Below are 16,117 nucleotides of genomic sequence, written 5' to 3'. Positions count from 1 at the left end.
AGAAATGACGGGGCAGAAGGACGATGGGAAGAAGCATTATAAGGGGAGAGGTGGGAGGAAAGTGGGCGCTGAAAGAGGAAGAACAGGTGTGACCATTTTGCCTAATAAATATTTTTTGAACTTGCTTTGGGAATTTTGAGGCAATTCAAAGAGCTTAACATCTAGTTGGAAAAACAAGACCCATGCACAGGCTACCACGAAGGAATATTTTTAGAGTAACAGCGTGAGAAATTCGAGAGCCTCAGGCCCAGAGTGCCTTGTGTGAACCTTGTCTGGCAGGGAGGTCACCAAATTCCTCTACAGTTGGTAGAGGCTGTGCCTGCGCAAACAGGCGGTGAGGCTGTCAGGTGTGGGAAGTCTAATGACTCCCCCGTGGCACAGCTGGTACCTACATATCAGTGAGAACTGCTGCAGGTAAGAGTTGGAAGGAACTTTGGAGACCCTCGACACTATCCCCTTCTTTACCCTTACCATTTTATGGAAGAGGAAACTGAGACCCAGAGAGGGGATTGGAGTTGCCCAAGATCATGCAACTAGTTTGGATCAGAGGTGGGACCAGAACCCAGGTATCCAGATGCAGAATCTATGTCTCTCAAATGCTGCTTCTCTCTTGCACCCCAGGAGGTGCAAGAGAAACTGACAAAAGCTGTGTCGACAGAAGCAAGCACTTTCTCATTCTAGGAGTGATAAAGAAACACAGTGGCTGTTGCTGAATGAACAGTCATTTTCTTTATTTTCCGTTACTTCCTCTGCAAGATTATATTGTAATATTGTCCACAACAGCAAGCCCAGACACCTAACACAAGCAAACAAACAAAACAACAACAACAAAAACATTCGTACACATCTTGTAGTGATCAGGGTAATGGTCTTTGATGTTACAGAACTCATCTTGGGGGAGATAAAATAGGACACCATGACCTTCATTTCTCCTTAGCCTCATAATCAAAATGTAAATCTGTAGGGGCAGGTGAGAGGCATTGCAATAGGGTGGAAAAACTGGAAGTTGGGAAACCTAGGTTTCTTGCATTGGACGCCACCTTGTTGGGTCTCCTTGGGCAAGTCTTGTCCACTCTCTGGTCCCATTTCCTCATCTAAACAATGAGAGCAGTTCTCTGTGATACCTGAGGTCCCCTTTCTCCCTTGCTCTCCCCCTCCATAAACTCTAAGCAGAAATAGAGTGTGATTGTGAAAGGAGAGAGGAAGAAAGTGTGGAAGTGCATTTAATTCAATGATTTTTAAACTCTAGTTTAAAACTCTAGTTTTATTCATTAAACAGATGTTTACTGAGTATCAATTTATGCCAGGCACTTGGGCATTTTCTTTGCTGAAATGAGATAGGACCCCACCAATGAATAAAGAAAGGCATGCCCCAAATTTAAGGAGCCACATATCCACGTTTAAAAAATCATCCAATTTCTTTGCCTTACAAAAATTTGGGTTAAAATAAAATTCGATTTTCCAAAATGTAATCTAAAGCTTTTCAGAAGCAGCTCAGTGCCACAGATGTTGATCAGCCCCTTTAAGACTCTATGCTGGGTCTTCACGTAACACTGGGAACTGAGAGATAAACATGGAGCTCATCTTATGGGGGAAGACAAGCCAGTGACTCCCACTTAACACAGTCCATGAGATGTGCTGTAAGAGAGGGTTGAAATTTGTCCTTGGGGGCTGTACTGGGTTGAAGCATGTCCCCCAAAACTTCATGTCTGCTTGAATCCTGTGAATGTTACCTTCTTTGGAAGTAGAGTCTTTGGAGATGTAATTTGTTAAATTAAGATGAGGTCATACTGGATTACAGTGTGCCTTAATCCAATGATTGGTGTCCTTAAAAGAAGACACCAAGAGAAAAGACCTAAATGTAAGATGGAAAACCATAAAACTCCTAGAAGAAAACATAGGCAGAACACTCTCTGACATAAATCGTAGCAATATTTTTTTGAATTTGTCTCCTAAGGCAAAGGAAATAAAAGCAAAAATAAATGGGATCTAATTAAACTTAAAAGCTTTTGCACAGCAAAGGAAACCATCAACAAAATGAAAAGAAAACCTACTGAATGGGAGAAAATATTTACAAATGATATGACTGATAAGGGGTTAATATCCAAAATATATAAACAGCTCATACAACTCAATATAAAAAAAGGAAAACAACCTGATTAAAAATGGTCAGAAGACCTGAATAGACATTTTTCCAGAGAAGACATACATATGGCCATCAGGCACATGAAAAGATGCTCAACATTGCTACTTATTAGAGAAATGCAAATCAAAACCACAATGAGATATCACCTCACACCAGTCAGGATGACCATCATCAAAAAGAACACAAACAACAAATGTTGGCAAAGGATGTGGAGAGAAAGGAACCCTTGTACGCTGATGGTGGGAATGTAAATTGGTGCAGCCACTATGGAAAACAGTATGGAGGTTCCTCAGAAAACTAAAAATAGAGCTACCATATGATACAGCAATTCCACTCCTGGGCATATATCCAAAGAAAATGAAAACACTAATTCGAAAAGATACATGAATCCCAACGTTCATAGCAGCATTACTTATAACAGCCAAGAGATGGAAGCAATGTAAGTGCCCATCAAGGGATGAATGGATAAAGAGGATGTGATATACATACATACATACATATATATATATATATATATATATATATATATATATATGAAATGGAATACTACCCAGTCATTAAAAAAGAATAAATTCCTGCCATGTACAACAATATGGATGGACCTGGAGGGTATTATGCTAAGTGAAATAAGTCAGACAGAGAAACACAAATAGTGTATGTTATCATTTATATGTGGACTCTAAAAAAATAAAACAAATGAATGAACATAACAAAACAAAAACAGACTCACAGATATAGAGAACAAACTAGCAGTTACCGGTGGGGAGAGAGAAGGGGGAGGGGCAAGATAGGGGTGGGTGTTAAGAGGTACAAACTACTGTGCATAAAATAAATAAGCTACAAGGATATATTGTACATCACAGGGAATATAGCCAATATTTATAATAAGTAAATGGAGTATAATCTATAAAAACGTTGAATCACTATGTTGTTGTTGGTTTTTTGTTTTGCGGTACGCGGGCCTCTCACTGTTGTGGCCTCTCCCGTTGCGGAGCACAGGCTCCGGACGCGCAGGCTCAGTGGCCATGGCTCACGGGCCCAGCCGCTCTGCAGCATGTGGGATCTTCCCAGACCCGGGCACGAACCCGTGTCCCCTGCATCGGCAGGCGGACTCTCAACCACTGCGCCACCAGGGAAGCCCGAATCACTATGTTTTATACCTGAAACTAATATAACATTGTAACTCAGCTATACCTCAATTAAAAAAAAAGAAAGACACCTGGAGATAAAGGGTGGGGAAAGGCCATGTGAAGACAGAGGCAGAGGTAGGAGTTACGTTGCCACAAGCCAAGGAACACCAGGAGCTGCCAGAAGTTGGAAAAAGCAAGGAAGGATTCTCCCCATGCAACTTTGGAGAGAGCATGGCCTTGCTGACACCTTGATTTTCTAGAGTCCAGACCTGTGAAAGAATAAACTTCTGTTGTTATAAGCCACTCAGTTTGTGGAAAACTGTTGCAGGAAGTTTAATACAGGGCATAAAATGAAGTATGTTGAGAAATAATGATGAGTTATTATCTTAAGTTTGCAGCAATCTGATGTTACAAAAGTCTAATATTATTATTGGACCTATTAAGTCATATTATCACTTATACTTTATACATTATTTATCACTTAGACTTATTATTATTGAAGTCATTATTATTTATAGACTTATTTATTATTACTATCCTAATTGAGCAGAATTTGACTGAACTAGGCCAAGAGGTTAGAGGTAAAGAGGCTTAGGAGTCAAACAGAACTGGGTTGAAAACCCCAGCTTTGTGTACATGTTAGCAGTGTGACCTCAGGCAAGTGATTTTTGCCTCTCAGAGATTTCCTCATCTGTAAAATAAGGATACCAAACCCTCTTCATCAGGTTACTGTGAAGACTAAGTGAGATCCCTCATTTAAAACCACATAGCCCAGAGCCTGGCACATAGTAAAACCTCAGTAAAAGCCAGTTGACTCTTAGGACCAGAGCACACAGTAGTTATACCTTACCTAATGTTACCTCAGTTAATCTCTATGCCACGACCCTGACGATTTCCTTCATTGTACCACCAGTAATCATCTTCTTTCTTTTTTTATTGGCTCTCTTCCCACCAGAATGTAGAATGTGAGCCCCATCAGACAGGGGCAGAGTCTCCTTTAGGGCTGGACACCCAGGACCTAGCACAGAGCCTGGCACATATTTGTGAGATGCGTGGATGAATGAATGAACAGTGAACACCTCGTCTTGTAAGTATTAAATGAAGACACGTTTAATCAATATCTTTCCTTTTATTCCATCTGTAGCTCCAAATAATTGCATTAGGATTCCTCTGCAGTCCTCCGCACCATCAACAGTTTCTCTTGCCTACTGCTTTAAGCCCCTTTGGTAGGAACCTAGCCTCCCTGATATGTAAGATATGGGTGTCCTGGGATCTCCAAAAGTATGGGGCTGAATCCTTGCTGGAGATGATGGACTGTGGGATGTCAGAACCACACCTGGCGCGTGGTAAGGGGATTTCCCCTCCTCCCACTTGCTCTGCTTATTATTCATTATAGGGAATGGGGGTGGAGGAGACAAAGGGGCTGAATTGAGGGATGACCGGGAACAATTCGGGGATTTACAAAATCCCTGTGAATATCTTCCTTTTTTTTGGAGTTGGGTTAGCCTGGGACACTGCCTGCTTCCAGTGGTACCATCAAATAGGTCTTCACAAAACCAATCTGCATCTCAAGCGATCCCAGTCTCCTCTGTATTCCCCACATACCTAGGAGGACACAATGGTTGTGAGTGGGGATTACCAGGGTGTGAGAGAGGGCCGGTACCATAATGATAAGATGCCCTGAACTGGAGGCTTGTCAGTTATCTCTGCGAGAGGTGGATCCGCATCCTAGGTCCTCATTGCATTGCAGTTCTTGGTCCTCTGTGGGAAAGGGTGACCTGCAGGTAGGGCCTTTCATAGCTCTAGAACCAAGGTGGACCCAACAATTAAACAGGAAGAAGGGCTAGCCAGCCATCCTGAGATCCCAGGAGAGTGATCCATTCTTCCCAGATTTCCTCCAGGCCCTTTACTGCTGAGGCTGAAGGCTCCGCTTGGCTCCCGTGGTCTCTAGAGAATGCAGGCACTAAGCCGTCTTGTTGGGAAGGTTGTCCTGACCTGCAATGAGCCTGTCCCAGGCCTCCTGCCTCCTGCGCACCTTGCCGCCCCTCACAGGGCCTGGCTACCCAACAGACTGTGTGCAGACAGGCTGTGTGCAGACGTGGCCAGGTTACCCTCCAGGGGTCAGTGCCAACACTCAGTGAAAAGGGGTAAGTGTCCAGGCCTTTGGGGCTGGTTCAAGTAAGATGAGAGGATCAAAGACACTCTCCTCCAGGGATTGAAATGATTTCTGACTTGGCTTATTTAAAATTGTGAAAGTGACCTCATTAGTGATTAGAGCAGTATAGCTCTCTGGAATCTGGCCCTGGGGTGATTTTCACATCAGCCTCTGTCTCAGTGACTGAGGACCTCGGGAACTCTTCTTTTCCTTCAGGCCCGAGGCCCCTCAGGCACTTCCTCCAGTGGGCCAAGCGGTGGCGGGCAGAGGAGCGGATCTCCCCACTCCGCAGGGCGTAGATGATGGGGTTGACCATGGAGTTGACAAGGCAGAGCAAGGAGCAGAAGGCAAAGACCTCCTTGACCTGTTTGCTTAGAGTGGTGGCCAGGCTGTAGACCATGAGGGTCAGTACCGGGACCCAGCATATCAAGAGCACAGCCAGCAGCACCCCCAAGGTCTTGGCCAACCACACATCCAGCCTCATCCGGGCCATTCCGAGCACTTGCCTGTCCCGGTGCTCAGCCAAGCTGGTTACATGCTGACGGGCCTTCCAGAGGACATGTGCGTAGGTATAGATGATGCCAGAGAAGAGGACAGCAATGAACAGGAGCCAGCCCAGCAGATAGTCATTGGGGATCAGGGGGAAAAGCTCGGAGCAGGGCCTGGGACAGCAAGTCCATCCCATGAGAGGCAGAGAGGAAACCAATGCTGAGAGGACCCACATGATGCCCAGGGTCACCAGTGCCCTCCCACGGGTGAGTAGGGCTTTGTATGTAGGTGGGTAGTGCAGACAGAGGTAGCGGTCAATGGCGGTCAGCAGCAGGCTGCCTACGGAGGCCGTGAAGGTCATAGTCACGCTGCCAATCTTCAGCAGGAAGACAGCTTTGGAATCAAAGCCATGGAAGACGTGGAAATTTACAAAGTTGAAGGCAAAGACCGCACTGGCCAGAAAGTCAGCCCCAGCCAAGCTGCCAATGAACAGGTACGAGGGCTTCCTGCGGAGCCGGTGTGAGGACAGGATCAGGTAGAGCACCACCAGATTCTCCAGGGCGCTTAGTATGCCCAGAGAGGTGCACAGCACCGCGATAGCTATCTTTTGGGAACTGCTCAGGATCATGTAATCCTTCATGGGGTTGAAATCCAAGCCATCAGTGGAGCCATTGCCTGCCTGTATCTTCCAGCATATCTCCATGGGTTGGGTCCCTCGGCTTCTGCCGGGCTTACCAAGAAGCCTTTGCTGTAGTACAATGAGAAGAAGAAATGAGTTCTTTTTCGATCAGCGCAATAATGACCTCATACAATCACTGACTCTAACCAAACACTTTACCTGTGCGATGGATCATATGTTGAAACAGCGATTTATATTGGTTTCTCTCTATTTTACTCTTTCTTCATCCTAGTGGGGTGCTAGGTCTGTACTGGTTGCCTTAGGAGAGGCATGTGGGAATTCAAGAAGCAGAAGCGACCTGCAAACCATATGATCTCACTTACATGTGGAACTGAAAAAAAAACCCAACTAATTCATAGATACAGAGAAGAGATTTGTGGTTGCCAGATGCAGGGGTTGGGGTCGGGGGGTGACATGGGTAAAGGTAGTCAAAGGTACAAGCTTCCAATTATAAAATAAGTAAGTCTTGGGAATGTACATACAACATGGTGACTATAGTTACTAATATTGTATTTGAAAGTTGCTAAGAGAATAGATCTTAAAAGTTCTCATCATAAGAAAATAAATTTGCAGCTATGTGTGGTAACGAATGTTAATGACTTACTGTGGAGATCATTTCACAGTGTATACAAATATCAAATCATTATGTTGTATACCTGAAACTAGTATAATGTTACATGTCAATTATACCTCAATAAAATAAAATAAGAAATAAAATAAAAGTGACCTGCCTTTTTTGGTCTTTTTTAAAAAACCAGAAAACTACACCTAAGACTTCCCTTTGAAAGTAAGGAAATCTCCAAGGGTCAAAAACCGAGAGGAAATCAAAACCAAGAAGAAATGGAATCCAGAGTGATCTGGTGGAGGGTGTTTTGCATTGATGTTTTATTTTGTTTTGTTTGTCAGTTTTGGTAAGTAAGATGCTGAAGTTTTAACAACTGTTTAGGGATGGGAGATGAGACTTGGGTTTCACACCAGTAGATTTGCCAGATAAACTATAGGAGTCCAGATAAATTTGAATGTCAGATAATGAATCATTCTTAGTATAAGAATGTCCTAAATATTGAGAAAAACAAACAGGGCACCCAAATATTGTATGGGACATTATTAGATAGCAAACTCTGAGTTTCTCTGGAGGGATATACTCTCGTATCCAGGTCACACAAGATTTCCACATATAAAGGCCCATGGAATGTGAGCTCACAATGCAAACTTACAAAATGCACAAGGAAACATGAACAAGAGTTACCAGAAATGTCAGACAGTAGAATTAGACTTCCAAGAATTCATACAATTCTTGGGTTTATATTATAGAATATGTTTATAAGCTTTTGTTTGTTTTTTTGTTTTGGCTGCACGGCATGTGGAATCTCAGTTCTGACCAGGGATTGAACCCACCCCCGCCCCCTGCATTGGAAGCACAGAGCCTTAACCACTGGACCGCCAGGGAAGTCCGAATATGTTTAATATGATTAAACAATAAGGTATCAAAACCATGATTACCTAATGAGAGACTAGGCAGAATTGAAAAAGAATCAAGTAGAGTTTCTGGAAGTGAAAAATGAAGTCATTGAAAACAGTAACCCTTAAGGGTAGGTAAAAGAGCAGAAGAGACTAGCTGAAAAGCTTTGATCTAGAAGGTGGATCTGAAGAAACTTCTCAAAATGCAGCACAAGGAGATAGAGAGATGCGAAATATGAAAGAGAGGTTAAGAGACAGGAAGGATTGAAAGAGAAGGTTTAAAATATATCTAACTGGAGTTTCAGAAGGGAAGAATAAAATTGGTGGTGGGCATTGAGGAGGCCATATTCAAAGAGATGCTAGTGGAGAATTGCCCAGAATTCTCCTGGACATGACTCTTCATATTCAGAAATCACAGTGAACTTCGAGCATAATTTTTTTTTAAACTGAAGTATAGTTGATTTACAATGTTGTGTTAGTTTCAGGTGTACAGCAAAGTGATTCAGTTTATATATATATATATATATATATATATATACTTTTTCAGATTCTTTTCCATTATAGGTTATTACAAGATATTGAATATAGTTCCCTGTGCTATACAGTAGGACTTTGTTGTTTATCTATTTTATATATAGTCGTGTGTTGAACAGAATTTTAAAAACAAACCAATGGGAATTCCCTGGTTGTCCAGTGGTTAGGACTTGGCGCTTGCACTGCCGGGGCCGGAGTTCGATCCCTGGTCGGGGAGCAAAGATCCCACAAGCCACACAGCAGGGCCAAAAACAAAAACAACCAACCAGCAAAAACCAAACAAACAGAAAAAGAATTCCACATTCACATATAGCATAATACAACTTCAGAATACCAAAGACAAAGAAAAAATGTAAAACAATCAGAGAGAAAAGGCAAAGGAATCACAATTAAATTTAAAAGCAGATTTTCCAATAACAGTAATAATAGCCAGAAGATAGAGGGAAAAAAGCTACACTATCACTCAAAATAAAGAAATACAAATAGAATTGTCCACTAACAGACTCTCACTGAAGGAACTCTAAAGCATATGCCATTAGAAGAAGGAAATTCTTCACAGAGGGAAGAACAGGAAGGCAAGCAGGAATTGTGAACAAATAAATTGATAAATGTATGAGTAAATAAAAAAATACGTATAAAGCAACAATAATAATAATAATGATGACTGAGACTGATTTGGAGGGTGTAAAAACAAAGTGGAAGTAAAATTGTGAATGACAGTAACACAAGGCAAGAGAGATGAATAGAGTTGAAGTTTTATTTAGGAAGTGAGTAAAGGTATTGATCTAATTTAGGATTTTAAAAATCAGGCATAATCTCTTACTTGGTTTACTACAATAGCTTCCTAACTGACTCCCTGCTTTTAACCAGGCCTGTCTAATTTCAGTACAACAGCCAAGGTGATCCTTTTAAAATATGTCAGATCCTTTTCAAATATGTCGCTCCTCTGTCCCAAACCCCACAGAGCACCCATTCCATTCAGTGTAAAAGCGAAAGTACTAACAGTGGCCTAGAAGGCTGTGTGTGTTCTGGCCCCATTGACTCTCTGACCTCCCCACTAACCATGCTTCCCTTGGTCAACTAGCTTTAGCCACACTGGCTTACTAATGGGTACTCCCCCCCGCCCCCCCACGGGGCCTTTGCAGTAGTTGTTCCCTCTTCCAGAACACTCTTTTCTATGCATGGGTCAATCTCACCTTCTTCAAGTTGTGGCTCAAATTTTGCCTTTTCAAAGACATCTACCCTATCATCGTATTTAAAACTGTAGCTCACCCCACCCTCCTGCTCATCTGGTCCCCCTTACTCTGCTCTATATTTTATTTTTTCCATATCACTAATCACCTTCTAACATATAATTTACCCTACATAATCTTTATTGTTTATTATCTGTTCCACTAGAATTTAAGTTCCATAAGGTCAAGGAACTGACTCTTTTGTTCAGTGATATAAGGGTTTAGAATAGTTTTTGGTACATAGTAGATACTCAACAAATATTTGTGAAATTGAAGTGAAATTGAATAGTCAGTGATTTTTAGCATTCCTCTCTCAGAACTTAACAAATTAAGCAGACAATATACTAATTAATATGATATATAAGATTTGAACATGCAATTAATAAGTTTGATCTCATAGTCATATATGGAGCTCAGCACCCAATAATTAAAGAATACTCATTGTTTTCAAGCAAATGTGGCCATTGACCAAAACTGGTCTTGTCTTAGGTGAAAAGTAAATTGCAACAAACTTTAAATAATCTGTAACATACAAACCATGTTCTCTGACCACAGTGCAATTTATTTAGAAATCAAGAACTTAAAAAATGTAACTAACAAACTTCACAGGTTTGAAGCTCCTGAATAATTCCTGAGCCAAAAAATCATAAAGGAAATGAGAAAATTCTTAGAATTATAACATATTAAAATGAGTGGGATGGGGGCTTCCCTGGTGGCGCAGTGGTTGAGAGTCCGCCTGCCGATGCAGGGGACGCGGGTTCACGCCCCGGTCCGGGAGGATCCCACATGCCGCGGAGCGGCTGGGCCCGTGAGCCATGGCTGCTGAGCCTGCGAGTCCGGAGCCTGTGCTCTGCAACGGGAGAGGCCACAACAGTGAGAGGCCCGCGTACCGCAAAAAAAAAAAAAAAAAAAATGAGTGGGATGCATCTGAGTAGTACTGAAAGGGAACTTTATAGGCCTACGTGCTCATATTAGAAAAGAAAAAAGACTCATGAGCTAAACATCCAACTCATGAAATTAGAAAAAGAGCAACAGCAAAAATACAAAGAAGGCAGAAGGCAGAAATAATAAGAGCAGAAATTGATGACATGGTAAAACAACAGAGAACAAGAAGCCCTGACGAAGACCGAAACTAGTTCTTTGAAAAGATCATAAAACAGACGAACCTCAGGCAAGATTACTTAAGATGAAGGAGAGAACCTACAAATAAGAAAAATATCAGGCATGACAGAGAAATGGTCAATAATCCTTTAAAAAGATGCTTAACCTCAATAGCATCCACAGAAAGGCAAGTTTCACTCCCATCAGATCAGCAAAAAGATGAATCTGACAATATCGAGTACTGGAGAGGATGTGGAGTGCGAACGGTCAGCACTGTGACGGGGGTGTAAGTTGGGGCAAACGCTGTGGAGAGCAGTTTGGCAAAATCTAGTGAAGCTGAAGATGAGCCACTGCCCTGAGATGCACCAATTCCGCTCCTGGAAATGTGCCCAAGGAGACATGTACAATCAGCATTTTTGAAATAGCAAAAGAAAACCACCATCACCACCACCAACAGAAGTCCATCAATTGCAAAATGCATAGATAAATTATAGTACATCCACACACAGAAATAAATGAAACAGTAAAAAATGAACTAGAACTATATGTGTCAACAAGGATAAATGTTAACATCACACCATTGAGCCAAAAGTCCAGTCCCTTAGGAGAATGTAGAGGATTTATAGAGTAGATAAAGAGAAGAGAACTCGCGGACAGTGGCAGAGGAACTAGAGAAGCAGGAGCGAGTGCAGGTTTTTTCCCCGGACTAGACTAGAAAGCAATGTCTTGCCTGAGGCAAAGGGAAAAAATGTGTTCCTCTATGTAGACATTTCCCTGTATTCTTTTTTTTTTTTTTTTTTGCGGTACGCGTGCCTCTCACTGTTGTGGCCTCTCCCGTTGCAGAGCACAGGCTCCGGACGCGCAGGCTCAGCGGTCATGGCTCACGGGCCCAGCCGCTCCGCGGCATGTGGGATCCTCCCAGACCGGGGCTTGAACCTGTGTCCCCTGCATCGGCAGGCGGACTCTCAACCACTGCGCCAACAAGGGAAGCCCCTCCCTGTATTCTTTACTGGCTTTTTTCCCCCCCTCAAAACATTAAACACTAAAACACTAAAAAGTAGTTACTTTTGAAAAATGGAGAAGTAGGTCATTAAAACTCACAACAGCATTTTATAAGATTTAAATATTTTATTTACACTCAAAACAGAATTTATTATAATTTTTTGGCACCCATTTAAATTTTGTGCCCATGGTGAGGGCCTCGCTCTCCTCACCCTACTTCTGGTCTTGCTAGAGGTTATCAGGGAGTGGGAGTTGGGACAAGCGAGGTCTGTGGTTCCCAAGCAGTGGTTTCCTGGTGTGTCTGGGTGAGAAGACCTTCGCTGCATTTTCAAACCTCCCCTCACAGTAACCTCCAGGGTGGGTGTGCTTATGCTCATTTTAGAGCGGAAGAACGTTTAGGAATGATAAGCTGTTTGGGCTCCCTGTACTCATTCAATTTCCTTATCTATAAAGTGGGGATAATGACGGTAACCCACCATTATAGATAATTCACGTTATAAGGATTAAGTGAATTAATACATAAAATACATTTAGAAGAGAGCTCGACACTTCACTGAACTGTTCTTAATTTGGAACCTGCTCAGGATGACCTAGTTATTTAAGAGTTGAGAACTGGGGTTCAACTCCAGTTCTGTCTATACCTGCACCATGAATGTGGTTAGTCTGAACGGAGATATGCTTTGAGTGTAAAATACACACCAGACTTCAAAGACAGTATGGAAAAAAGAAGGTAACATAGCTCATTAGTGATGTTTTTATATTAATTACCAGTCGAAATGATAAATTGGGCTAAATAAAAACATTTATTTCACCCGTTTCTTTTTTTGGGGGGGCGTTTCTTTTTATTTATTTATTTACTTATTTATTTTAACATCTTTATTGGGGTATAATTGCTTTACAATGGTGTGTTAGTTTCTGCTTTATAACAAAGTGAATCAGCTATACATATACATATATCCCCATATCTCCTCCCTCTTCCATCTCCCTCCAACCCTCCCTATCCCACTATTTATTTATTTTTTATTGTGGGTATTAGAACATTTTAAATGACAAGGGGCTCATGGGACAGCACTAGCCCACCCCAACGTGATGTACTGTCTGGTGACAGCAAGGCAAGGTCAGAAGTATTCCTTTGCAGCTGCTGTAGGCAGCCCCAGTTGGGCTCAACTGGTTGCCTCACCATTCCTCAGATAGTTCTGCTTTCTTGCACCTTTGCCCCAGGGGTTCCTCTCCCTGGCTCATCTTTTTTCTGGACTTGTCTTTCGCCCAGTGAAAGCTTCCACGACCACGCAGTCACACACCAAATTCCTAGACTTACTCTGTATATATTATAACCAGTTCTGATTAGTCTTTTCTCCAACCAGGTTGATAACTGCACCAACCAACATTTGTATGCAATTTAACTTCTACAAAATATTTTTTCTCAGCCACAATCTAAAGTAATCCACACAATCTCTGATATAGGAATTGTGGTTATTGTTATTTCATAGATAATGGAAGCTCAGAGACGTTAAACTACTTGGAGGAGGATGCACAGCTCGTCAAGGTCAGGAACTGAGCCTTCATTATTTCTGGGTCTTCTGTGCCTTGCACAATGCCTGCTACCTAGTCGGTGCTAAAAAACTGCTTAATGGGGAATTCCAATGGTTAGGACTCTGCGTTTTCACTACTGAGGGCCCAGGTTCGATCCCTGGTTGGGGAACTAAGATCCCACAAGCCGCAGCGGGGCCAAAACAAACAAACAAACAAAAACTGCTTAATGAATGAAACGCATTTGGATGGAAAGCAGCTGTTGCCAATGTGTAGATCCCAAGTAAGAGTGTTGGGGGAGGGGAGCACATAGGGTAGGTTCAAATCCTAGCCTGGTGACCTTGTTCAAGATACTTAATGCCTCTGTTTCCCCATTTCTCATCTGTAAAATGGGTTTTTGTGAGGATTTCAGTAAATTAATATAACATATGGAAGTGCTTATTATTGTTATTATTATTAGGAGCATCTTCAAAGGGGATAATTCAACCTGCTTAGTGAAGTTGTTGACAGTAATGTGCCTGGAGCATTATATGAGCTTAATAAGTGGCAGCTCTTATAATCCAGTGTTTTTAAAATTTTAAGAGAGCAGAATGCTTTTTACCATCAATGGAACACCTATTCATAAATCAGGTAAAAATCTGAATTCATGTCACCTATTGTCCTCTCTTCCAGGCAGCCCAGATTCCTCTGTGGAGCCCTCAGCTCCAAGGAACAGACTGAAAACCTCTCTTCTAATCCACCTCTGTCATTTTACCATCAAGGAAACAGGCTAAGGGTGGGGATGTAATTTTCTAAGATCACCCAACAAATCAGCAGCAGAGCTGGAACACATCCCCCAAACCACAATCAAAACCCTCGTGCTGTAAGCATAGAAGTGACCCTATTTCGAAAAGCTGAAAAGGAGTGTTTCCCTGAGATGGATGCCCTTTGCTGAATGTTGCCAAGGCCACCCCAGAGCGAGACAGGAAATGGTGCTAGCCGAGTTCTCAGCCCTGGACATGAATAAGAGACAGTGTAAGCCTTTCTCAGCTCCCATATCCACCCTCCCACTTCTGGAAGCTTCCTCCCTGCACCCCCGCAGCCCCAGTCCCATCCCCCTCCAACTCTCTTGCCATATTTCCCTTAGAAAACAGCCCCCCACCATCAGAGAATGGCTTACCCCATGCAGAGTCCAGCCTAGAAGAGGGATGCCGGGGTGGTGGTGGCTGGTATCTGTGCCTCACTCAGGCCTGGCGTGGCCACCAACCTATGGTTATTGTGCAAATTAAGTAAGGCCAGGAAATGCAGGCATGTGGATGGAGGTCCTAACAAGAAAACATCCGACAGCAGGATGCACAGAGCAACAGGAAACCCAGCTCCCTGTCTGCCTTCCCTCTGAGCAGATAGAAATCCCTTTTGGAGTCAGAGCTTCTGGCTTCTAGATGAACCTTCCTCCCAGGCAAGGACTGGTCTGAACTCCCGGCGCAGAGAGAGACTCAGTGCTTGCTGTGCTACACAACTGTTCCAGTTCCACCTCTGCATGGCTTGTCATGTGACTTTGGGCAAGTCCCTTCAGCTTTCTGAGCCCCTCTTCTCATTGTGAAATGACAATGATAAGACCTGTCCGATTCTCCTTGGGAAAACCAAATTGGCTGGCAATCTCCCCCATGGCTCTTTAACCAGGTCCATGGGGAGGCTGTGATGGGGTACCACTCCTTTCAAAGTGTAGGTAAGACTTCATGTCAGTGCGTTTGTTAGGAGGAAAGGGTTCATTTTTTTTTTTTTAATCAGCATGTCAGTGGAGTTTCAAATATTAGGAACCACTGATGCGTGTGAAAACATTTTGTGACTTGACATCCTACAAATGTAGTATTAAAAGAGAAGCAAACAACCAAGTGCTTTTCCCACCTAAGAAAAATGCCAAACCCCCAAACTACATGACACTCTTTCCCCAGAGAGCATGCCCATGCTGCAGTGGGTGTCCAGGACCTGGAGCCCTGACTCCTGCTGAGTGTCTGCGAAGCGCACATTGAGTGCCGGGGAGCTGCTCAGGAAAAGGTGCGCCTGGGGGTTTTACTGATGTGAACTGAAAGTGTGAAGTGAAAGCATGCCATCGTCACAGCTGGCCCCTCTGTACTGCTGTGTCAAAAGCCCAAAGGCACTGGGGACCATGTGTGAGTGAGAAGGAGCTGGCCCTTTGATTGTGGCCGCTACGAGTGCAGTGAGAAGCTGAGACTGGAGGCCGGGAGCCAACATATTTATTTCTTACTGGGAGTGGGGAGGCCTGGGTTCCAGTCCCTGTTCTGCCACTGAGTGACTTTGGGCAGGTCCTTTCTCCTGTCTGGGTCTTTCTTTTCTCATCTTCAAAGCAAGTGCGTTGCTTAGGTCACTTCTTAGGTCTCCTCTGGGAAACTCTCAATGTTGGATCACAATGTCACAGGCTTGGCAACCAAACCTCCTTGGATTCAACCAGCCCTGGATTCAAATCCAGCTCTGTACCTTGTGGGCTGTGTGATCTTGGGCAAGTTACTTCACCTATCTGAGCCTCTGTTTCATTCATCTGTAAACTAGGAGGAATACTACCCATATCACCCTGTTGTACAATCAAGTGATAGAAATTTATGAAATGAATGGTGGCTTCCAGTATGTGTCTAATGAACGGCAGGACATACTCAGTAG

The 16,117-nt window shown here is 43.0% G+C and overlaps 1 protein-coding gene across 1 annotated transcript; it reads right to left on the bottom strand.

Moving 5' to 3' along the window:
• Positions 1-5,540: 5,540 nt before the first annotated feature.
• On the bottom strand, positions 5,541-6,720 carry CNR2 (cannabinoid receptor 2; the record flags this gene model as incomplete). The annotated part of the gene is made up of 1 exon (XM_082834233.1): positions 5,541-6,720. The coding sequence occupies exon 1, from the start codon at positions 6,621-6,623 to the stop codon at positions 5,541-5,543; it is 1,083 nt and encodes a 360-aa protein (XP_082690359.1). The 5' UTR covers positions 6,624-6,720.
• Between the last annotated feature and the right edge of the window lie 9,397 nt (positions 6,721-16,117).

Source organism: Leucopleurus acutus, assembly GCF_964270905.1.
Source record: "Leucopleurus acutus genome assembly, chromosome: 2".
NCBI lineage: Eukaryota > Metazoa > Chordata > Mammalia > Artiodactyla > Delphinidae > Leucopleurus > Leucopleurus acutus.
This window is presented reverse-complemented; position numbering and strand designations above follow the sequence as displayed.